The following is a 23940-nucleotide window of genomic DNA, read 5'->3' as shown; positions in this document are numbered from 1 at the left end:
GCACAAAGCAGGGACTATAAAGACAGTGAGTTCAGTATGGAAGAACCTGACTGGCCCACACAGAGCCCTGACCTCAGTCCTATCGAGGCCAACATCAGTGTCTGACCTCATAAATGCTCAACAGAATGAATGGACACAAATTCCCACAAACACACTCCAGACTACCAAGAAGGTTGGAGGCTGTTATAGCTGGGGAGGCAACAAAAGTCACTGATGAAATATCACAAACTATCTTATAGCAAAGTAGTATAAAATATTTTATTAAATTGTAGAACAGCATGCAAATAGCCTTGATAATTATGGGATACTAGTAACAGCTATATTTATGGAAGCCCATTTCCACAACTTAATTTAAAATAGAAAAAAAACCCTCAATTGAAATTACAAGAAAGTAAATCATAACTGAGATAAAGTCAAAATTATGAGATAAAAATTCGAAAATTACGAGATAGTAAGTCATAATTCTGACTTTTCATTTCATAATTTCTACTTAAGATTATTATTTTTAGTAGTAGTAGTAGTAGTAGTAGTATTAAATATAAAAAATAAAATGTTTTTATAATAGTTTCAGTACTTCCGTACAAATTTGTTTTGCTAGGAACCAATGTTTGACGATGAACGGCGGAGGAATAACACGGTGAACCCGGAAGTATACTAGCAGTAATTTCAGTTGCTGCCCGCCCCTCTTGTATCATGTGAGCTGATGGTTTGTTGTTGTTCTGTCATTTCCTTATGAATAACACTGGACATTCAAATAACATGGAATCAAAGGAAGGGACGGTTTACACAGTACGTACAACTCATTCAGCGTTTTACGGTTGCCATGCCAACGGCGACTTTGTACGTTGGATTGAAATAAAGCCGTTATCAATACGGTTAGGTTAGCTAGTGACTGAGAGCGCTCTGCACTCGTTTAGCTACAATCTTTTACTGATTATCAGATAAGCGTGACCTTTTCTGATATCAGCCCTCACACAAAAGCTGCATTTATCTCTAAACCAGTGCCTTCGAGTCCATTATTTGACAAAAGGTGATTTTATTTGATTGTAATGTCAACAACTAAGTGGTTTATTGGCTACAGTAAGTCATTAGTCGTGTCCACAAACAATAAGGACGTCAAATTTGTTTATACGTTTCGATAACATTTGTTTTTGAACAATACATGCTTCCTTATCTTAATGATGAGGGTGGCTTTAATGCACAAGCTTGAATAAGCTATTAAGAGATGAATTTATCCATTATAAATTACATTTACACTCCTACACATGTGTAAATAGGATAAATACAGTGGTGCCATGAAGACAGTATGTCAGAGTGTACTCGCAATTGTGATATAATATGCAAATAATAAATTGCTCTGTTCTGGGTATCTTGGATTTTTTTTCTTGCTGTTGTTGTGTAGAAACAGGTGATAATATCATGGTCCTAATTATGTCTAGTAAATATTATTTCTGCTGATATACACATTAATGTACTTGTATGAAGCTTTAGATTATCAACATATTTATGTTTTAGACAAATTGTATGTTTACCTAATTCATAGGCAATTTAAGAACCTTTTAGATGTGCTAAAGCACCCTTAAGTTGTATCTCAGCACTCATAGAAAAAGGACAAAACACAAGCAGATTTTTTTATAAATATGACGTTTTTTTCATAAATATCTTCTTATTCCCAGGCTAGTTTTTCAAATAAAACATTGTAATAATCAGTAGTATGTCAAACTCATGTATAAAGAGGTGACTCCCTGAATTTGAAAGAAACTGGCCTAGTTTTATCAGATCAAAGCTGTGTTAAAAATATTTTCAGATGTTTCAGATGTAGTTAAGTGATAAAAAATAGAAGGAAACAAGGACTTAGGTACTGAAATAAATATTTTTTGTCTGCATCAGTGTAGGATTGGCAGGTAAAGTTGATCTGCTAGAGGAAGGTAAACATGCTAAACGATGATGGCAGCTGTGATAATCATGATGAACCACAAAATTGTGTGGTCATAATTTTAATGTTGAAAAATGTTCATATTTTCTGGAGTGAAAACCCCCATTGTTGGTTGATTAGATAATTATGCATGCATGTTCACTGATATCAGACGCTCTTTAACACTTGCAAACATGTCTTCATGTCTTGATTCTAAAATCACCCCTGATCTGATTGAAAGATCAACAGTCTATTTAACAAATATAACTTTGTTGTAGCCGGCAGGCCCGTCAGCTGATATAACACGAAGCCTTGAAGAGGATTCGATGGTGGACGGACCTCTGATCTCTGCTGACGCCCTCCACTCCGCCATCAGGAGAGAGTTTCAGACCGTCCCCACACCCTACCATGCCGGCTTGCTTTCTTTCCTTCACGTATGTTATGCACACACACAGACATACTGTACATGGACTGCATTAACTCACACAGTAGAAACGAGATTATTCCTTTAATTAGCACTAACCTGAATAGAAAGTTTAACAAAGAAAGGTAGCAAGAGTGCAGAAGTATGTTTGGGCTGGCAATACAGTAGGTAAGTTTCAGTTAAGATGTGGAACTAGTTGAACAAGTAGGGCAAAAATAATATGCGCTGTTGTTTATCTTTACTGTTTTTTTGCAACTGGTTGTGATTAATTTATGTTCAAGTTCCAAAGAAATATTTTTGATCTAAAATTACCTCATGTAACAGTGCGCAACTAACTGCAAGATTTATTCACTGGTATTCACTTTCATAGTTTGGCAGCTCTCTTCAAGAGTAACATACTTAATAGGGCACATATAAAAGAAGAATATGAAATAATATATTCAATCTACCCTCTAAATGTATTTTTAATTTTGGTAGTTTATACACATGCTGTAGCCTGTGTTAAAAGTCTCTGTTAACATAAACCTTCCTGTCTCCCTTTCTTTGCTTGTTTCAGGTTGTGTATGTGGTGTTGTCAGTCTGTTTGGCGGTGCTGTGTGTGTTAAAAGTCGGTGAGGAGGATGTGTGTACGAGTGTTTTAGGTAAGGTCCAAGGTGACAGCGTCATCGTGTTTGGGAAGGTGGCATTATGGGCGCTGGTGCTGTTGTTCACTGCGTGCGTGCAGCACCATCACAGCCGGGCCAGGAGCAGAGGATACCTGCGCTTCTACAGACAGATGCAGGGACTGAAGCACCTGCCGCTCACCGTGCACTCTGCAGGTACAATCAAACACACCCATGTTGTCATGACAGGGAAGTGCATTTGCTTTCACATGTAGCGGTCGATTGTGTCCACAAGGTGGCAGTAATGCTGTATGTGTGTGCAGGAAATGTTCTGCTGCTGGTCGTTCTGGCTGCAAGGTTACGTTCTGAGGTGCAGACCTACATGCTGCTCAGTATCCTGGGGCTGGAGGTCCTGGTGGCTGTGCCATGTCTGATCTATTACACAGGTGATTATTTAATATTTATATAAAAATATCAAATTGTTTCAGTTTATTCCAGGATTGTAGACTGAACTTGTTGAACAGCAGCAGACTTGTATGCAGTCACCTCAGGTTTAATTCTGCATTGTACAGCAGACTTTTAATGCATGCACTCACACATAGGCTTTCTTCTTTCTGAGTAAAGCCTACCCTTACCCTGTTCTCTTAACCCACAAAACCCAACTGCACCGCTGCAACCTTCTGTCTGTTGCAACTAGAGAAATTTAATAGAGAATAAACTGCAATAAGAATAAAAGTAACAACATAACCTCACAGATGAAGTAAGGATTATGATATTCCTTTAAAGATAAAATGAGCTCATTGAACCGATTAAGATTCACATAAAAAAACAAAGAATCTAACTAAAAAAAGTCTCCCTCCACAGCAGGAATGGCTGAAACCGTGAAATGTGATTACAATTGGGATAAAAGCATCACTTTCCTTTCTTTGGTGTGACTCAATTAGTTTAAATTAACATCAAAATATATGAAGGTTCAGATTTTATGTGAATAACTGAGAAGAAAATAATAGGAAAAGATTAAAGTAAAGACAAAAATCTGACAAAAAAAGAATATCAATTAAAAAAGCTGTTTTAACCGGCTTGTAGAAAAAACTCTTTAGAAAACTGTTAACTATATAGGATGTGAAAAAAAAACAGTAACATAAATTCAGATTTTTTCAATCTCTTTTCCACTTCATATATCTGAATTATCACCATATTTATTAGGGATGCACGATATCATAGGCATGGTGTAGGTTTACACCATATTAGCTTAATAAGCGAATATTTGGTATCAGCAGCTTTGAATATAATTCTGCTGATATTTGCAAATGATATTTTAGCTGTGAAAATCTGACTGTATCAGATGTAAAAATTGGCCATATAAACAAATAAGTCTGTGGATTTTTAAGCTGGACCAACAGACCCACACCAGCTGAAGTCTATTCATCATCATTCCTCACACTTTAAAGTGGGTTTTTAAGAAATAAAATGTGTTAATTTGTTTGTCCTCTAACTTTCAATGATGTATAAAGACAAGAGTTGTAGGTCTAAACTCTATTTAAACATCAGCATTGAAATCAGAATAAGCTGAATTTAGTTTTGTAAATATAAGCATATTGGATATCGGCAAAAGTATATTGTGCATCCCTAATATTTGTTCAGATTTGTTTTGTCCCACCGTTATCTTTTTTTACACATTCTTCAGAATCATAAGCTGTTATAGGATATTTCAGTTTTTGACACTTGAAATTTGAATAACTATAGCTCTGGCTCCCTGATTTAATGTCTGTCAAGGCACTAAACAGCAAAAATGGTGGTTAGCGCTGGAATCTTTCACACTTGTATGTTGGTAAAGCTGTTTTCTTTTGTTCTTCTAAAAAGAGGGTATTTTACCAGATGCTAAGTTTGAACTTGACTCACTCAAGTAAGCCTCCAGAGGTCATGACTTATTTTATATGCAGAGAGCAGGAATGATAAATGTTTCTAAGAATTGGCTAATGTTGGGAATTTTAATTTCTTCTAATATAGTCTCAAACTTCTGCCATAGTGACCCCTTTCCCTGGCCGAGTATTATCAGTATGAAGAGACACACCCTGTAGATTACATTACGCACACACACACACACCACCCCCACTCTCTATCTAAGCACATTCGCATCACAATACCTGCCCTGCCCTTTTCAGACCCAACAGCATGACAATCAGCCATTCAGCTCCCTGTCCTCTCTCTCTCTCTTTCTCTCTCTCTCACTCACTCACTCTCTCTGTCAGTTCATTTCAGTTGGCTTTATTGGCATGAAAAACATCAATTTCATTTCCAAAAGAATTTACACATTTATAATAATAATAATAAAAACAGAAAATAGTATTCATATGATTGAAATCAAAAATCTGTTGAACTTTAAAAGATGGTTAAAACGTTGTGACCATTTTGCCTGTTTGTGAGGGCGGTGGGGTGATTGCAGATCTTCTTTGGTCACAACAGCTCAGCAGAAGCAGAAAGCAGAAATGGAAACTTCTGTTAGTTGTTCATCCTGGTTAATTCCTTTTGTTTGATGGTGTAAAGCAGTAAGAACGTGTCCCTGAGGTCTTTGTATAAAGGGCAGGTGATTAGAAAGTGGAGCTCTGTTTCCACTTCCTGTTGGCTGCAGTAGATGCACAATCTTTCCTCTTTAGGGATCCAGCTTTGCCGTCTGGATGGCGAAGTTGTGCTCATTGAGTCTGTACAGAGTCAAACATTTCCTCAACTGTGGATCAGTTATAGTGCAGTATTCTGCATATGCATATTCCCTAATGAAGGACAAATATGGACATCTAACTATGTAATAAAGCCCAATGACTTTGGTTATCCTCTGACCTCACCTCTAAAACTACAATACAGAACCTTTTCACACGTCAACTAAACTTTAGAAAATGTCCTGAAATTTTAGTGGCAGTTACACATGTGAATTCAGATAGCCAGATTTAACTTCAACTTTATCTGGACTTTTTTTCAGGCAGTCTTCTGTCAAAATTCTGCAGTCAGGATGAGATGTGTGTGAGCACAGTAGGATTTCAGGGAGGCTTCTCTGGAAATTTCCAGCTTGAGTAAACATGGCTATAGTCAACATTTGTAATATTGTAATGTAATATTCAAGGAAAACTATTGCTACGCTCTCTCAGAATTTTCCTCAGTTCATCCAGCACAACCATCTGATACAAACTTGATGTGTCTTTTACTTTACTTCACCCAGGAACTCATATAAATACTCTTATCCCTGTTATGCTATTTGTAGTTTAAATAACCCCTTATAATAAAGGTTAGCAAGCTGAATGCTAAACTAAGACAATGAACATGGCATTTACATTATACCAGCTAAATGTAAGCATGTTGGCACTGTCTTTACAACCATTCTAGCATGCAACTGCAAGCATCTTGCTCAAAGCACTGCCTCACAGTACAGTTATTCCAAAAGTTTGGCATCCTTGTCAGGAAAGTAAACACAACTTAAGAATTCCAGAAATGCACTTGCTGCACCTAAACATCATGATCTTGAGAAGTGGGGTACTTCTTAAATCTTGGCATGTATGCTTAGGCATTTTTTTAAAGGGGATGTTTGATATACAATAAAGCTGTTATCTTGAGTTATGATCTTTTGTCTGGAAAAGGGTTTAAGGTATTTGATGTGAAACTCTCTGATTTGTGTCCACTGAGATGCCAGGAGGTCAGAATCACAATGTAAAATTCTTTATTTATTCCTTCAAGGAAATGTGGGTGCTGCAGTTGCAGTTTTACAGAATATATCCCGAAGAACATGAGAAATATAAGAAATAAAAGTGTGGTGTACTGGGGGGCTGGTAGCTTTGTAGTTATGTCTGCCAACCCCACATAAGTGGGCATCTCAGGTTCAAATCCAGCTTCCTCCACATGTCAATCCCCATCCTTCTCCCCAGTTTCAAACTGTATCTACTGCACTGTAGAAATACTGCAAAGAGTTCAAACACAGTTAGACTTATGAAGAAGATTTTGTCCATTTTAGTTGTAGGGTTGTACAGCTGGATTATTTCACATCTTGAATTCAGATTTCATGTTGCACAGCTGAGAACAGAGTTAAAATCTTCAGTCCTAAGATTAAATTCAGCTGAAGTGCTGGCTGTCAGACCTTAGAATGTATTAAGTTCCAACCCACATGAGTCATTATCATCTGTTTTTGAAAAGGACCAAGAAATGTTACATTGCATTCTTTATTTGGACTATTAATGAGTTTTAACACATAAACCCATTGTAACCAGAGGCTAAATTGATGTAATCAATACATTTGTTAATAAAAGTACTGTTTTTAAGAGTTATTTATTGCCTTTTAGCCTTTACTAGATAGAACAGTGGAAAAAGTAGGAAATCACGATGAGACAGTGGTTAAGACGTACCTGACTTTAACTTGGGATCCATGATAGGAGCACTATAGCCTCCATTTGAGGTGCAACCTAACTGCATTAGCCAGTGGTTCTCAACTGTTTATGACCATGCTATTTTTTCAAAGTGTGAAGATAAAAACATTCTTTTTCTTAAACTACTTTTGTGTCACAAAAGTAGTGAAATATTCAGGCCAGAAAGTTTCAGTGTTACTGTGGTGGTATCTTACAATGTGAATTAAAGGAGACTCCGTCTGAAGCCTGGACAAACAGTGTGACACAATGCTTATGTATGGTCCATTTCCACAAAGCCGTCCAGTTTGGTTAATTACAGTTTTGTTAAGTACAGTTTTGCCACGGTTTAATTCATTAAACTCTGATCTTAGCCGTTTTTTCCTAAGCTGATGTCTGGTCAGCCTCTCTTGTTTTGACAGGAAATCTGTCTCATTTAAGAGATCCGGATTATTTGGCTCAACTCAGCAGAGCTGGTTGTTTGGCCCCAAATGGCTGTTCATTTGGTAACAGTTTGGCTTTTTAAATGTGGATTAAATAATAACAAAGGCTGGAGAAAAGGAAACTGGCACTCATATAGCTAGCTTCCGTGGCTCACATTAATGATCTGTTTAGTAGAACAGGCTCGTTCATGAACGGATCATCATCAATTGGTCCCTTACCCAACAAGGTTTTTTTCGGTTGATACCATATCAGTGTTTCAATTATAAGTATGTCTGTGAGAAAATGAGGTTTTATATATATATATATATATATATATATATATATATTTAAAGGGTTCAGCACAAGACTCTTGTTTCCCTTCATGTATATAGATGAAGCTAGATTGCCTCCACACCAGGTAAATCAGCTGAACTGTTAGTTAAGTGTAGGGATTGTGTTCAATGTATGTAGAATTTTTCTGATGATAATTGCAGCGCAGAGATCTATTTAGAGCTGTAAAGTTCTAACTTTCCTTCTGTTGTCATTCATTCTCATTGGCTGTCCCTAACTTCCTGACCCCCGTCTGGCATTTGGGATTATATGATTGCAAACAGCCTATAGGCACTTTCTAAACATGATGATTTGTTTTGCTATGTTATGTGGAAGTTTTGCTCCGTTTGAGGTTCAAACTGCACTATTTTTGGGTCATAGTTTCTTATCAAGAAAGTGGAAGTAGGTCTTAATGCTAGACTAGTTGAAAGCCACTGTTTTAGTCCATCAGCTCCCGAAATAGCTGTTTTCTGATATGAAATGAAATGATGGCAGAAATACTCCTAATGATTCATGTTAGATGAATATAAAAACCTCCCCTATTAATGCAATTTAGAGGCTCTCCAGCTCCACTTGCATGCATTTGACAGACACCAGACTGTGACTGATCTCAAAAGAAGCATTTTACTTTGAAACAAATAACAAATTGTAATGTTTGGTGTAATTTGAAAGGCCATGATATAGTCAGTAAAAACAACAATTTCCCCGGAATATTATGTGGAATCAAAAGCACTGTCTGCACTCTGTGTGTGAAGGAAAACTGCAGTTAAAGATTATCCATCAGAGGATATTGATTTTGGAGAATCATTAATGAAAGGAAATCCATATTAAAGCTGTGTTTGGCAGCTGAGGGGCACAGATTGAAGCTGCAGATACCAGAGAAGTAAGAGAGAAGATAAGAGGCATTAGGATTTAGCTTAGCCAAAGGCTAGCCCTCAACCCACTCCACCCAAGCACACTCATACATTGTCCCTGTGTGTTTACAGTGAGGGTGATCCAGAGTGTGTGGGGGGGTATCTGTAATCGCTCGCTGCATTCCTGCTCAGATCAGTGCAGTCAGGCACGATGCAGACCGAGCCACGCCAGACCTTTTAAAAACACTCACACACTGGGACTGCTGCAGAGTCAAGGTGGCATCACGAGGAGAGCACTAGTTCTTTTTTTAGAAAGGGAGAGATATAATGCCTGCAGCTATGAAGGCCATACAGGAAGGCCTCGTTCTGTTCCTCTTTGAAGTGCATGCTCATTGTGAGTGTGTGTGTGTTGCTGTATGTTTCTGCCTCTCTCATTTTAACATGAATGCACTCTCCTCTATAGAGCTACATACACATCAAAGCCACGTATTGGCTCTTCAAAGGCTTAACTTCGAATACATCTCTCTGCTCTGCCAGGCCGGAGGTTAGTGTAAGCACTGCAGGGCACACATGCATCCCTACATACCTACAGTGCATCCCTGTCAGAGTCAAACCTGATGTAGCGGAAGACAGGGAAGAGTTAAGGTGGAATCATGGTGTTAAACCAGCTTACAAGGTCAAGTCAAGTCAGCTTTATGAGGGAATCACGATATGCTTCACATTCAATCAGTCAGCCTTTATTTGTATAGCCTCAATTGGCAATAAATGTCGTCTCCTTTAAAAAGAGCAGATCTTGACCATAGTATTGGCTCTTTTATTTACAAAGACCCAGCATTAACAGCTTAGGGATGCACAGCATTATTGGCACAATATTGGTAACCATAATAGCTTAAAAAAGTCAATAATTGTATTGGCAGATAGGAAAGATTTTGCCAATATTGACAGCTGATTGACATCAACTTTGAAGTTTCCAAAGCTTCCAAAGAACAACACTCCTCCCTGCTTTAGCAATAAGGAGAGATCAGCACTTGTATTTTACTTATTTGAATTAATTTAACCAGGGAAACTTTATTGATATTACAAATATTATTTAAAAGAGTGTCCTGGCCAAGAAACAATCACAGAGTTAAAACATAGAACATAAAAACTTTTACAAACACAAATCACTTCAAGTCAAAATAGCTACAGCCTGATGCATCATCCTCCAACACCTTTAATTTACTTTTAAATGGATTTAAAGAGACTCGCTTATCCAGAAACAACTTTTCTTGCAGCTTCCAGGTTGCAGATGCAGCATATCTCTTTTTACCCATTTCAAGATGGATTTGGGTACAGATAGCAAAAGTAAATTTTGTGACTGAGTCACAGAGCAAAGACTAGAGATTCTAGTGCTTTTCACATGAATTAAATCACACAAATATGACGGAAAAGATGACGTACAGCCTCATAAATAACGATATGCCAAAAGATTTTGTCTGCTTGTCATCAATTAAGGCCATCCAGCTCGTTCATACAGAACTCAATGAGTTATCCAGATTGGTAATGAGCCTCAGTTCCAAGTGGTAAACAGTATCCAAATATTTAAGGCGTTGTGAGGATGCATGCATATATATATATATATATATATATATATATATATATATATCATATAACATCACCATAATCATTCAGAGGCATAAAAGTGGCAGCAACCAGCTTTTTCTAAGCAGTAAAGGAAAATGAAGACTTCTCCTGAGTTAAATACCCAGCCACAGCTTTAACTTCTTTACAAGTTGCTCAGTATGAAGCTTTAAAAACAGAGACTCATCAATGAAAAACCCAAGGAATTTATAAGATGTTATATTAGAACATTTTGCCTCATACAAGGCAAAGTGGTCTCATATTGCATAAAGGGCATGCAGATAAAATAAATAAAAGCATTTAAAGCCCAGTAGATATATTGAATAAAGACAAAGAAAAGTATCAGACTTTTCTTTTTTTAAATCAGATTACCCGTCCAAAACTGTATTTGAAAATAACACACTCTTTGTACAAAGTCCATAGGCATGAAGCATTTCGCATCAAGGTGCCAGATATTATGAAAAAGAACTCCCCTTCCTGATCTGTATGTTTTTATAAAATAAATAAATAAATGAAACAGAATTGTTGTCCCCTTAATCATTGTGGTTAGGGGTTGGAGGAAAACTTAAGAACAAGAAAAAGTTCAATACTTTTTTAAGATAACAAAGTCCAAAATTCTCCAGCAAGAGCTCAACACAACAGTTTTGTTTCCTCTTAATATTTCCTCAGGAAATGCAAACCATGTGTTTATATAATGGATGACAACCCGCCTTATTCTTTTATTATGGAAGGTTTTTCATCTTTACCGAACATTACTGTTCAGGTTTTTCCTTACGCCACTTCTTTGAACATTTTCCCATATATACAGCTTCCAGAGTTTATTTCCCAGTATATCCCAGACACGCACAGTACTTTAAAGTCTTTATTTTCTGTGTTTCAACCAAAAAGGTCTTGCTCTGTTTCTGTCACTTATCTTGTGTAACTTCATCCTGCGTCTGTATGCTTTCTTGAGGTCCATTCCCCTGCTTCTTTGATTTTTTGCCTCATGCAGTGCGCTCTTGTGAGCACCACGTGTGTTACTGTCAGCTGTTAGCACCTCTGCAGCTTCACCGTTATCACCTGGAAATGTGCACCTCTTAATGGGTGATCTCAGCTTCTCAGATCTGAGCAGGCCAGGTCTAAGCACCGTCTGTCGGACCGTGTGAGCATGTGAGAGTCTCTGGCTGGAGTGTGTGAAATGTATCACCTCCTTTACACTGCTCCCTTCATCCATCCATCCATCCATCAGTTCATCCAGCCACTCTTGCTAGTATCGGAGTCCATTTTTGACCCCCTGCTGTAATACACACAACTCCACTGACTTGTCTGGCTTTACGAATTCTTAAAACCTTAAAGGGGAAAACTTAACCTATTAGCTTTTAAAGCTCTTTTGAGGAAGTTTTAGGTCATGTTGATGTTGGCACACCCTGTGGAAAAAGTAGGATGATATTTCTCTTTGCTGAGCTTGTTCTATCCAAACTTACTAATCAGTTTATTAGATAAAGCTTTTCAACTGCTCATTAACACAAATATCTAAACCACAAATTACATGGCATTAAACTTAGGCTGATGGATTGCCCCCCCAAAAATAATTTTATCAAAGCATATCTGAAACCCTTGAAATTAACAAGATGATCAAAATTACTGTCAGTTGTTTTCATTGTTTTAAACCAGTTGTCCCCAACTTCTACAGAAAAAGGGTATGCATTGCTGTCAAAAATGCATTTAAGTCTTTTTTCACTGATAATATCCCAACAGAATAGGCCTACAAACACTTGTTTCTTGCCAAGACGGGTTGCTGGAGACCTCCAGCATGCACTGGGGTGGTTCGTAGCTGAGTACAAAGCGGTTTGGATGAAGGTCAGCACCTCCAAGTCCAAGGCCACGGTTCCCTTCCAGAAAATGGTGAATTATTCCCTCCCGGTAGTGAGGGTGTCTTTGCCCCAAGTAGAGGAGTTCAAGTGTCTCGGGCTCTTGTTCACAAGTGTGGGTAGAATGGACTGCAAGAGCTACAGGCAAAAAGGTGCCGTATCGGCAGACGTTGTGCAGGGAGCTAAGCCAGAGGGCGAAAATCTTCATTTTCCAGTCGATCGTTGTTCCAACCCTCACCTACAATCATAAGCTTTGGGTAATGACCAAAAGAATGAGAACGTGGGATAATGTGGTCAATATGAGATTCCTTTAGAAGGGTGTCTGGGTCTTAGCCTTAGAGATAGTGTGAGGAGCTCGGACATCAGGAGTGAGCTCGAAATAGAGCCACTGCTCCTTCATCTAGAAAGGAGCCACTTGGGTTGGTTTGGGTATCTGATTTGGATGCCTCCTGGTCGTCTGGAGGTCTTCCAGGTGCATCCAACTGCAAGGAGGCGTATCCGTAAATCCAGGACTTGCTGGAGGGATTATTTATCTTATCTGGCCTTGGAGTGCCCCTGGATCCCTTTGGAAGAGCTGGAAAATGTTGCTGGGGAGAGTGATGTCTGGGGTGACTTGCTAAGCCTGCTGCCACTGTGACCCAGCCCCAACTAAGAAAAAGAAGATGGATGGATGGATGGATGGCAAGTATGCTGCCATCACTTTAAGTAACATTTGCAAAGATATCTAGAAAAATATCATCAAAACAAAGGCACTTTGTCTTTACAAACAGACTTTAAACAGGCTTTATTAAACCAGCATGTTCTTCAAGTCTTACCTGTAATATAGCCCATTTAAAGGCAGATGTTTTCAAAGTGCTTTAACAAAAATAAGAAAAAGAGTAACTCATGCAATAATGAAATACACTTCAACAGTTTGACCAAACAGAGAAGGTCATAGAAAGGCAATAAAAAGAAGGCAACAACAAAAATATAGGCCCAAAAAAACCCACCAACACTTTAAAAAAATGGAAATGACACCAAGATCTTGTAATGCAGTTTAAGTAGTACATGATATATATTTCTTATTAGTAAAGCAATTAAAGACAACCAATATGCTGCTGCTGATGATGATGATATGACAAATGATATGATTAATCAAAGTAGGAAAAATCTATATAGATATATATAAATACAAGGACAACAAACAAAGATAGAAGCAATAAAAGGAGATGAATAAGCAATAGAAGAATAAGTCAGCCAATTTAAAAAAAAGGTGTTAAGACAGAGCATCAGAAAGGTAAGGATAAGTGGAGCATGATTTAAACATAAACTTCATCACATTCAGGCACCCGATGCTCATGCCCTTCACCAAAGTCCGCAGTCCCCTTTACTTAAAATAGTTTCAGTAAACTCTCCAGTGTCTTGTTTTTTCATGTGCAAAAAATGTTTTTTAAAATCTGGAAGCAAACAAAACTTCCCAGCCTGAGGGCCAGGAAGCAGCTGTTTAAATGTCTTGTTAGTCTGTCTAAATTATTTGTGATTTTAGGTGACTTTTGTATTGCTTTTTATATTTTTTATCTTCAACATCAACAATGCCAGGGGTTTGAGAATTCTATTGGAAATCAATTAGCGGAATTTTTCTGATGCAAAGATGTTTCCCTCCATGCAGAGATTTACTAACGTAGCTAATCCGCCTTGTCTCTCAAACAAGCTTTATTTCTCTGCCTTTCTGGAATGTCTTTCTCTCTTTCTCACATACTTGGTTACCCCTGATGTATTTACAAACACACACAGACACACAAACCCACAGACACACACAGGTTTAGGGCCTCATTATGCAGGAATGTGTAGTATTTCTTTAGATTGTGTGTGAGTGTGGATGCAGAGATGCTGCACTGTAGCAAAGTAAAGATAGCACTCTTTAGAACCTCCCTGACAATTTCCTCTGGCTAATGGCACTCGAGTCTTATCAATACTCGGCCTACTCCTCCCTCTGCCCTTCCTTACACACTCACCCAGCTATCCCCACTCACCTCGGCCTTATCTTGATCCAAACATCACCCTTATATTAAGCTCCTGCTCTTCTCTCGGCTTCTGTCCACTCCACAGCCACACCTTACCGCTAGCCTCGCCCCCTTTGTAAAGGTGTATGTTTAGGGTGAGAGAATTAGAGGTTTGAGTGCAGGATATGGCAGCCCATAAGAGCTAAGTGCAGGATATAACAGCCTGTGTGTGTTTAGGAGAGGGAGAGGGCAGGAGAACAGTAAAAAAACAAATGTGTGCTGTTTCTCACCTGAGTGGTTAATGTTTGAAGGTCAGCTCTCACTGAGCTCTAATGTCCGTGTGTGTTTTTATGTGTGAGATAAAACGCCGGTTTGATTTCTGTGTCTGTGGTTGCAGTGAAGGTGATGCAGTTTAACAGAGAGCGAGCTGCACCGGACGTGAGCCAAGAAGAGCATTCACGCAACTTCAGCGTCACCAGCATGCCGACTGAGACCGGCTTCAGGTACCACGTATCAATCAGACACAGAAAAGCACTGGCTATATTTATTTACATGTTCATTCTTTTAAAGGGAAGCTCTACAAATGTAAGAAAACATAAAGGTATCATCAGCACAAAAGTAGAAAAGGACCTAAGGAGACATTAAATCTAGCTCTCAGTCCATGATTGATTGTTTTGTGGGATTCATTTCAATTTAGTAATTATCTCCTATGCACAAAGGTAATAGAATTGAAATAACAAACCACTAACTAAATATTTCAAAATTTTAAGAGGAAAAGATATACTTCACCATCTGAGTGATTTGTCCACAGTCATTTTTATGTCATAGCATTGGAGAACTGTAAAAAAGTAATCCTTGGAATGTCACAGTCACTCTAACTCCTTTCAATTCCATTTCTATCTATACCAACTTCTCAAGTATGCAGATGTAACAGTACCCTCTACACATTCAGTGTATCAACAAAAAAAATATTTGTCCAAGTCTGATTGTTTGCAGATAGCTTTTGGTGCTTTCAAGTTCAATAACAGGTTTTAAACCTGCCTTTATTTGACTAGCTGTACCGTCATTCCTTTTCATGCAGTGCCTATAAACAGTATTCACCCCTTGGATGTTTTACCCTTTAATTGATTTTATAAATCAATCATGGCTAATATAAGTTTGTTTTTTTGTAAAAAAAAAAACAAAAAAAAACAAACTCTTTAATGTCAAAATGAATCAGATTTCTACAAAGCAATGTCAGTTAAATAAAAATACGTAGGGTCAAATAAGCGATTGCATAAATATTCTTCCCCTCTAAAGTGACTGACCTAATTCAACAGAAGTCTAGCCAATCGGTGATAGTAGTCTCACAATTAGTGAAACGGGGATCACATGAGTGCAGTGGCTAATCTCAATCGATTGTAGTATAAGCACACCTGTGCCTGGTTAATCAGTCACTGGTTAATCAGTATTCCTGGCTACCATTACACCATGAAGGCAAAAGAACACTCCAAGCAACTTAAAGAAAAGGTCATTGAAAGTTATAAGTCACTGGACGGATCAAAAAACATTCCAAGCCACTGAACTTCTCCTGGAGTTCAGTTAAATTCATCATCAAGTAATGGAATGAATATGTCACATGTGTAAATCTGCCTAGACCAGACCATCATCACAAACTGTGTGATCGTCCAAGAAGAAGATTAGTGAGACAGGCCACCAAGACATCTTGGACAACTCAGGAGGAGTTACAGTACCCTGATGACAATGCACTAGGCCTTGGCAATATGGCTTGAATATCATATTACAGTATTTTTTGCCCTTTTAGGTAGCAGTTTTATATCATGGTATTACAAAAGTAAGAGACAATGCGTTTAAATGCATATTTGGGTATTACAACCTTTTTCTCCCCCTAAAACAAACCAGTGATGTCATAATAAAATCATATCTGAGCATAGAATCACAGAAAAAAAGTGATGATACACATCTCTGTGTTTAGTATTTTATGACTAAACCTGTAGTTTTAAGTTTCATTCCTCTCTACTGTGGTGAGTAAAGTTGCTGCTTATAGCAATTTGGGAATACAATTACTACAGACATTTTTGTGAAAGATATATTCCATCCATATCCTGTAAAAGAACAGTTGAAGATAAAGATGGAATCATTGTGTTTGCATACTTGTGTTACAGGGAGTGCACCAGTCTCGAGGAGGTTGTGGAGAAGCAGGCCGACTTGATCGAATACCTGAAACAGCACAACACTTTACTGAGCAAAAGGCTGCTTAACCTCACCGCTCAGCACTGAACCCCTCCTCCTCTTACTGCAGCCTGTGATCCAGCAGCCACATGGGCGAAATGCACACGATCTGTGGGTTTGGAAGAGTGGTCTGAAGCTAGAGGAAACACTGGAGGAAAAGACTAAAACATATGAAACTCCCTGCACAGGCTAGCACCTGTGTGCTCAAACTTGAAGACAGGATGGAGAGATAACCTAGGAGGAGGTGAGCTGTAAGTGGAGGGTAGTTAAAGAGGGGAGGTGGGAGGAGGAGGAGGAGAAGGAGGAGGGAGTCACGGGTCACAGATCAGAGGTGAGGGGTTTTTATCACTGCGTTACGACCCTCTGTGACCCATGTTTGCTGCAGTTTGTGTTACTGTGAGAGAAACAGAAGGGTTAAAATAGTTTTGGAGATCATGTGCACTAAAAGGAGGAACTGAGAGAGGAGGTGAAAGAGGAGGGAGGCATTATCAGGGTAAACAAAAGAGATCAATTAACGCTGTAAAATGTCTGCAAGTGCTTTTTTATGTGTCTGATTTTGTGTAAGTGGTAGTTTTTTCTATTTTTTCAATAATTGAGATTGTGTATTTGTGGTGTGATTGCAATAAATCTTTTATAATTTCAGATTTTTGTTAATTTTGTTTATGTTAATGCCTTTCAGGTTGACAAAACTGCTCTGAAACACAAGAAAGTGCAACTTTGTGTAGTGTAATGTAATAGCTGAAGCCCAAACAATAGTAACATTACTAGTGTCAACACTAGCTCAGTGTGAATGTCTTTCCCGCCTCGCTTTCTCTGGCTGTGTTAAATTTCAACAGTCACGGGAATCTAGAAAATATTGAGGTGGTCATTTGAGCCCTTGGCGTTTGCTCCCCATTGTGATTTCTTTATGTTCTGGCGTCCGTTAACTCAACAGGGGAGCGCCACTTTTACGACTCCTTTCCCATGTGGCTTCAACTGGGAGCTGTGTTTGATTTGGGGCCTTAAGGCGTAACATTTAAAGGTATTTGTTTGGACTAAAAGAAGCCAAAATTTAAGCCTAAAAACCTTGAATTATAACAGCATCTATGTATCCTTAATGCTGCATGTACGTATATTGATTATTATAGAAAAGAGGAACAAATTACTGAAATGATACACTTTTATTAAAAAGTTTTAAAATTCAATAAACATTTGAAGTGCATACATGCATAATAAACACTTTATAGGAATGCTTTGCTGTTCATCGTAGCTGCAGCCACGAGGATGTATCCAGCTCTTTGGTCTGTAGCTTTCAAGTCAAGTGATGATGGCTGAAGATACTGCAGCTCCTTTCCTTTTCCCTTTTTACTCTCCTTGTTTTGTTAGGAAGATGAAGTCTGCGCTCACAACTGCAAACAAACCCAGACTTGTAGACACCAGGATGCCAAAACATTCTTGTTTTACCATTTTGTTGGGAATGCATTAAGTTTCTTGCAGCTGTTTTCAAGCCACATAAAATAAAAAGTCATTTGGTGGCATTTTTATGGTGTCCCAAAGTTCTGCTCCAGTTCACACTCCATGGACCCTTGTGTTGGCCAAACTCTGAATTTGCGTCATATTTATGTTTTCTCCTTCCTTGGGTCACCCCCATTCTCCTGCTTCCTCACCTGTAATGGAAAATCATCAATTAGTATCCCGCTAGAAAGAATTCAGCATGAGACAAAAACAAATTAAGAAAGTTTCCATGTGCAGAAGTCAAAATTAAAGCTGGAAAAACTCCCTTCTCCCTCTCCCCATGGCACTAAAGCCTTTCTCTTCATCGTTAGTGAGATTTATGTCCACACTCCTGTTCTGCGTGAATACACACCTCTGCCACTAATCACGCACACCTACTTAAGTGCCACCTGCTGGCTTTTGCTCCTCATGTGGCACAGAACTGACTCATAACCCCTTTTACATTGTAACACCGAAACATGTGGAGTGCATGTCTCACCTCAGGGGAAGGGTACTCTGGAGTGGAGGGGCAGGCAGCGTCTGTGTGGGCAGTGGTGTCTGTGGTATTTTCTCCTCAAGTTGAGGAAATCTGAAAAACAAAAGGAGGGTAAGGTAAAAAAAAATGCAAGACAAGCCACCAGATGAGCAGAATTGTATGCATGTCTATGCATGACTGTTGGTTATTAAAGTAATTGCAGGTGTAAAAGCAAAGTTTATGTCTGCAGGTGGACCTCTGCATGTAACCTCATAGGCATTATCAATCCCACATGGAGAAGAGTTTTAGCACATAAACAAAGGAGTCCCATTTAACATGTGAGTATAAACTTGAAAGGCCTTATTTAGGTCTGAATTATCATCTACTGGCCATAGAAGGTCTCTTTTTACTGTTTGGACCCATATTCTCACAGCAGGGTGACCCCTTCTAATAAAGTGGGACACACAGGCCTAACGCATTATTATTTTTAAAACGTCCCTAATAAATCCACTTTGACTCCCGCAGTTCACAGACTACCAGCCAAGCCCAGGAAGAGATAAACTGCCAGATGACTTTATGACTCCTTCTTCCTCACCCCTCCTCCCCTTCCCTCTGAAAGAAGCTGCTCCCCACGCCTGAAGGTAGGCTTCTTTTACACTTGGCACTGCAACTCCATGTCATGTTAATAAAGCTCGGGTATTTGCATGGCGTTTTAACACCGCGATTAACAAAAGCGCGCCGGAGTGCCTTCCAGCCTGGGACAAAGGGACAATCCAGGGTCCGCTGTGCGATCCCCGGCGGCGGTCGGCACCCTCCCTCACTTTTCCTGCCCTCATCCTCTCCTCCTCATCATCACATTAACTGAGTCACATCCTAAGCTGAAGCCTCTCGGCTTAACAGTTGCTGTTTGTCTCCACCACAAGGCTGAAGAGCGAATTACAAAAGCAGCCCGAGTTGCGCAAAAAGCGCACCTGCTACAAGAAGCAGTTGAGGCTCAAAGTCCACTTTTTATAGCTAGTTAAACGAAATATTTGATTTTATCTTAGTTTTGTCGTTCGTGTCCTGGTTTACTTCAAGAGGTGCGCAAGGGCCAAAACCTTGTATCTCCATTTTCTTCATCTTTTTCACCATTGGTAGCCTTTCCGTGTTATTTATTTATTCCTATTATTTAATCAATCATTATTTATTTTCTTTTTTTAATTTTTGAAAGTGTCAAAAATATGCTGTCTTTGACCACTAGTGTTAAATTATTTGAAAATAATTGTCGTTCCCTGAAAAGGGGTAATTCTGTATATGAGTTCGGTTCAGGATTTTGCTGCGTTCAGGACATATGGACATAATTGGAACAGTAGCAAAACCCTACTTAAACGCCTTATTTCAAGCTAATAACCTACATCTCTCTGTTAAATTTAAAAAGGAAAAATATATAAAAACTTTATTGATAGTACGGCAGTCTTAAAAAGTCTTTCTATTGCGAGAAATAAGAAAACAGCAAATTTTTCCTTCCTATCGTTAACTAGTTCGAAAATCCAAATAACATTTAAAAATTATCACATTGAGGATATAACAGTACCGTTTTTATTGCTCTATTTTACTTCAGGGTTTTGGGGTCGGTTTAACAAGTATGGTAGAATTTTCGAAAATTTTCCGTATTTTAGGATTCACAGACTTTTTCATCAACTCTGAAAGCACCATATCCTGTGCGGATTGGTATTTTCTACTCAACTTATGATGATTGACGGGCCGTTGTTTCATCTCTTTTTTCTTCGCTTAACTGTATTTTTTCAGCAGATTTAAGACGAAAATTTTAATTAACTCACTCTGTAACGGATTTTGAGTTTACGTTTTGGATTCTAATTTTAACTTTTTGCAAAATTTTCGTAAAATACGTCGAGGTAACGTCTCTTAAAAAAACGAATATTTAGCTAGCTAATGTAGCTAGAAATACTGTAACTTTTACATACAGATGCGCGCAGTGATTCACAACGTTGTCGGGACTATCTTTTTAACAGCCGTTGTCAGACACCTGCCAGATTATTTAGAAATGTTGAAAGTGAAGTTTTCTGATTCTTCTTACCTGGTCTGGCGGAGGTGAGTGGTGCAACAACTGCTACGAGGAGCAGCAGCAGGTACACTAGGTTGAAGAGCTTCATGGCTGGAGCACCTTCTAGTTCCTGAAAAGCTCAGTTATTGATAACTTTCCAAAAGTCTTGAGAGGCCCACTGGTTCTGAGCTGCGGCGAGAGTGATGGTCAGTGAGGTTAATTTCTCTCTTTCTTTTCTTCTGCTTCAGTCCAGGAGGCCCACCAACACTGCAGAGTCCAGTACACTGAAGTCCCTCTTTTACCAAGAGAGCCAGTAGGTCCCAGAGGAATTTGTGAGTCCACAGTGTTTGTGTGTCCAGTGAGAGTGTGATTGTCTCTGAGTCTGAGAGCAAAGTGACAAAGGTGCTTTTCCCCCCATCTGCTTTATACAGCTTTTTACAGGGAGGGGGCGGGTATAGAGGGGGTGAAGCAGCTCCCACAGCAGCCCCCCAACTCAACCCCTGACACACACTCACACACACACACACTTAAGCATAGCACATATTGACCCCACATGTAGAGGGTAATTCAAGTGACAGGAAGCCCCCTCCCTACCCTCCAACTGCCCCTTGAACACACACTGCCCTGCATGCTGCATGATGTGTATGCATGCATATGCGCGCATATGTGTGTAACTATAAATGATTGAGATATTCAAAGAGAGCGGAAGACGCAGTCAGAGTTGATATATCATTTTAAAGATTAGAGCAGAGATTGAAGAAGCTGCAGTTGAAGTAGCAGGTTCTTGAGGCCAGATCCCTCCTCCCTCATTTGTCCCCTACCTACCCCCGCACTGACGAGGACACACATCTGGGATTTTTGGGTGGTGGGATAGTATTGGGGGGGGGTGTTTGCACCAAGTATTTTGGGGGCAAGGGTCCCAGTTGAATGAAATCCAGTGATGCAGTGACCCAGCAATACTTTTGCAGTCTGACCGTCTGTCTGGGTTGCTGTCTGCTGACTGTCTGTCTGCAGGAGTGTTTTTTGTGGGTTGTGGATGTGATGTAGCTTTGCTTTGAAAGGATGCATCAGTTTTCTTAAAGCAAATAGCATGAATTAGATATCTCTGGCTGACCAAAATGCTTGTCTTTCTGGGAAAAAAATTAACGTTACTATCTAAATTACATTTTTAGCTTTATCACAATTGGAATAACCACGTCACAAAACCTTGTATGTTTTTCTAGAAGGTTATTTTATACAAACAACGAATACTTTCTCTGCTACTTTTAGGCAATTTGACAGAGATGTGGGTGTGAGGACTATTTTTAACTCAATTTTTATGCTTCATAAACTTATTTCTTATTCAGGAGGGGCATGATGTAAACAAAAACATTTGCAAAACATGAAAAACAACAGAAAGAAAATCATTTTTTCCTCTCCTAATGTTGTCAATGTATTGCATCTGACATCACAGTGTCATTACCCTGATGTTGAACCATTATAATGGACATTTTTTCTGAATCATACAAGACTAGTTCAATCATATCACTATTTAAGGTATTTTCTAAAAATATGGAACCCCAGAATGTTTTAAAACAAAAAGACAGGCTGTAAAGTTGGCGTCCCAAAAAGACAACACCTCAAGAAGACCGTTTCCTCACCTTGTCAGCACTTAGGAACCGTTGTGTCTTCTACAGATTTGCAGGATGATATGGTCAATGGCTCTCTTCCCAAACAGTCCGGAACAGACTGCACGCAGCCGATCTCCAGTCTTATAGGGCTGCCAGGATGCCTGCCATGACTGCCTGTGTTCACTGTCAGACCTGTTTGTGCTGGTTTTGGCAACATGTGCAATGGAACCTGAACATGTGGAGGAACCCATGCTCACAGGGCCCATGTTCACAGGGAGCCTAAAACAAGAGTCAAAAGCGACAGCAAAATAAGCTGTTTGGCATTGAAAGAGAAGATTTGGCCAATTTTTCATGGGTGCAACCCGCATACTCAGCTCTGCTGCTCATCCCACAAATGTATGCTCCTTACAAATGTTGTACCATTTAAAAAGAGAAATAAACAGTATATGATTTGTTGGCAAGAAGCATTGTTACAACCAAGAAATAATCTACCAGACACACATTTTCTGGCTTTCTGCATTAGGCTTGTGTATATTTTTTGCATTGCTCACATTTAAGACTACCAAGATTATCACTGGCCCTCATTAACCCCTCCCCCCTTTAGCAGCTGGGCCCTTGAAAGCTTTTCCCCTTTTTCTCCCTTATCAGCAGCCTTGTAAAGTTTTAACATCTACGAATTGTGGCTTGATTTTGTGGTATTAACAATTTGTGACTTATAAAGAAATCTCAGAGAGCAATGTCAATAACTGTCCTTGAAGGAACTCAGTTTCTAGAAGTGTATTACAAGCACTGGCCAGTCCCACTTTTCAGGCTGTCAGCTGGTGGTACAAGAGGGGATTTTCTTGCAGCAGGTAACCCAGCTCACATTGCATTAGCTCCGCAGTTGCCGGTAGCTTTTGCAAAGTGTTGGGGACTCATTAGCTTGTCTGCTTATGGCTGTCTCTGTGGACTGAGACTCTCCATTCAGCACCCAGCTAATGAATTAACACATTAAGATGAAATGTCAGCCATTACATGTGAATGAGGATTAGAGAAACAGCAGGATACTAATGGACCAGGGGGCTCAAAAATAGTCACAGAGACTTTGAACAAGCATCTGGACTGCCATCACTTTTCAGCCTGAAAACTAGACAAAAAAGGCAACGGGAGTCTGTTACTGTGGGTTTTTTTTTAGTTTTGTGTGCAGGTATGTGTGTCAGTGTCACTGTGTCTTTGGAGATGTTGCCTTTATTGCTTTATGATGTTTGCAAAAATGTTGCTTGAAATGAAAAAGATTCCTCATGGATTTGGGCAACATACAAACACACAAAACAGTACGCACACATCTATCCTGCGGCAAACAGCTGAGGTATGTAGTTTGTTTCTGTGGTAGGCTGCACTTTGCATATCAGCTGCCTTTGTCTTTAAAAAACTTTTATTTTCCTTATTTGAATATGCTAATTTCTACTCAATTGTCATTCAGTGCCACCTGGTTTCTTGTGCATCCAACTGCTGCTCCAGTTTCTCCTCTGCTCTTTCTCTATCTCTGTTTCTGTCTTTCAAACTACAAACAAGTGAATCATGCCAAATTCTTCCCACCAGGTTTCTTGTGAGTCTGAGCAGAGCGTGTTGTAATATTTGCTCTTCCTGGGGATTATACGTCTTTACAGGGATTACCCAGCCTGCTCAAACACTGCCCTACAGGAGAGGCATACACACTCACACACAAACAGAGGGAAACC

General features: G+C 39.2%; 2 protein-coding genes across 2 annotated transcripts; one reads left to right on the top strand and one right to left on the bottom strand.

The window, feature by feature from the left end:
• The first annotated feature begins 671 nt into the window (after positions 1-671).
• On the top strand, positions 672-17259 carry tmem192 (transmembrane protein 192). Its single transcript, XM_041784434.1, has 6 exons — positions 672-789; positions 2194-2349; positions 2896-3157; positions 3265-3387; positions 14783-14888; positions 16551-17259. Exons 1-6 carry the CDS (start codon positions 733-735, stop codon positions 16663-16665), a joined length of 819 nt encoding a protein of 272 aa, XP_041640368.1. The 5' UTR covers positions 672-732; the 3' UTR covers positions 16666-17259.
• A 1331-nt stretch (positions 17260-18590) lies between these two features.
• Positions 18591-20718, bottom strand: apela (apelin receptor early endogenous ligand). Its single transcript, XM_041784243.1, has 2 exons — positions 20632-20718; positions 18591-18680 (listed from the first exon to the last, which is right to left on the bottom strand). The coding sequence occupies exons 1-2, from the start codon at positions 20716-20718 to the stop codon at positions 18591-18593; spliced, it is 177 nt and encodes a 58-aa protein (XP_041640177.1).
• Positions 20719-23940: the final 3222 nt, after the last annotated feature.

The sequence above is a fragment of the Cheilinus undulatus genome, linkage group 4 (genome assembly GCF_018320785.1).
Source record: "Cheilinus undulatus linkage group 4, ASM1832078v1, whole genome shotgun sequence".
NCBI lineage: Eukaryota > Metazoa > Chordata > Actinopteri > Labriformes > Labridae > Cheilinus > Cheilinus undulatus.
This window is presented reverse-complemented; position numbering and strand designations above follow the sequence as displayed.

Bases quoted from the DNA above. Each gene is read 5' to 3' on its own strand.
- tmem192 (XM_041784434.1), top strand. From the start codon at position 733: ATGAATAACACTGGACATTCAAATAACATGGAATCAAAGGAAGGGACG. The intron at 790-2,193 runs GTACGTACAACT...ACTTTGTTGTAG, and splicing joins AGGAAGGGACGGTTTACACA to CCGGCAGGCCCGTCAGCTGA. The intron at 3,158-3,264 runs GTACAATCAAAC...ATGTGTGTGCAG, and splicing joins GCTCACCGTGCACTCTGCAG to GAAATGTTCTGCTGCTGGTC.
- apela (XM_041784243.1), bottom strand. From the start codon at position 20,718: ATGAAGCTCTTCAACCTAGTGTACCTGCTGCTGCTCCTCGTAGCAGTT. The intron at 18,681-20,631 runs CAGAAAACTTCA...TTTTGTTTTTCA, and splicing joins CCAGACCAGGTAAGAAGAAT to GATTTCCTCAACTTGAGGAG.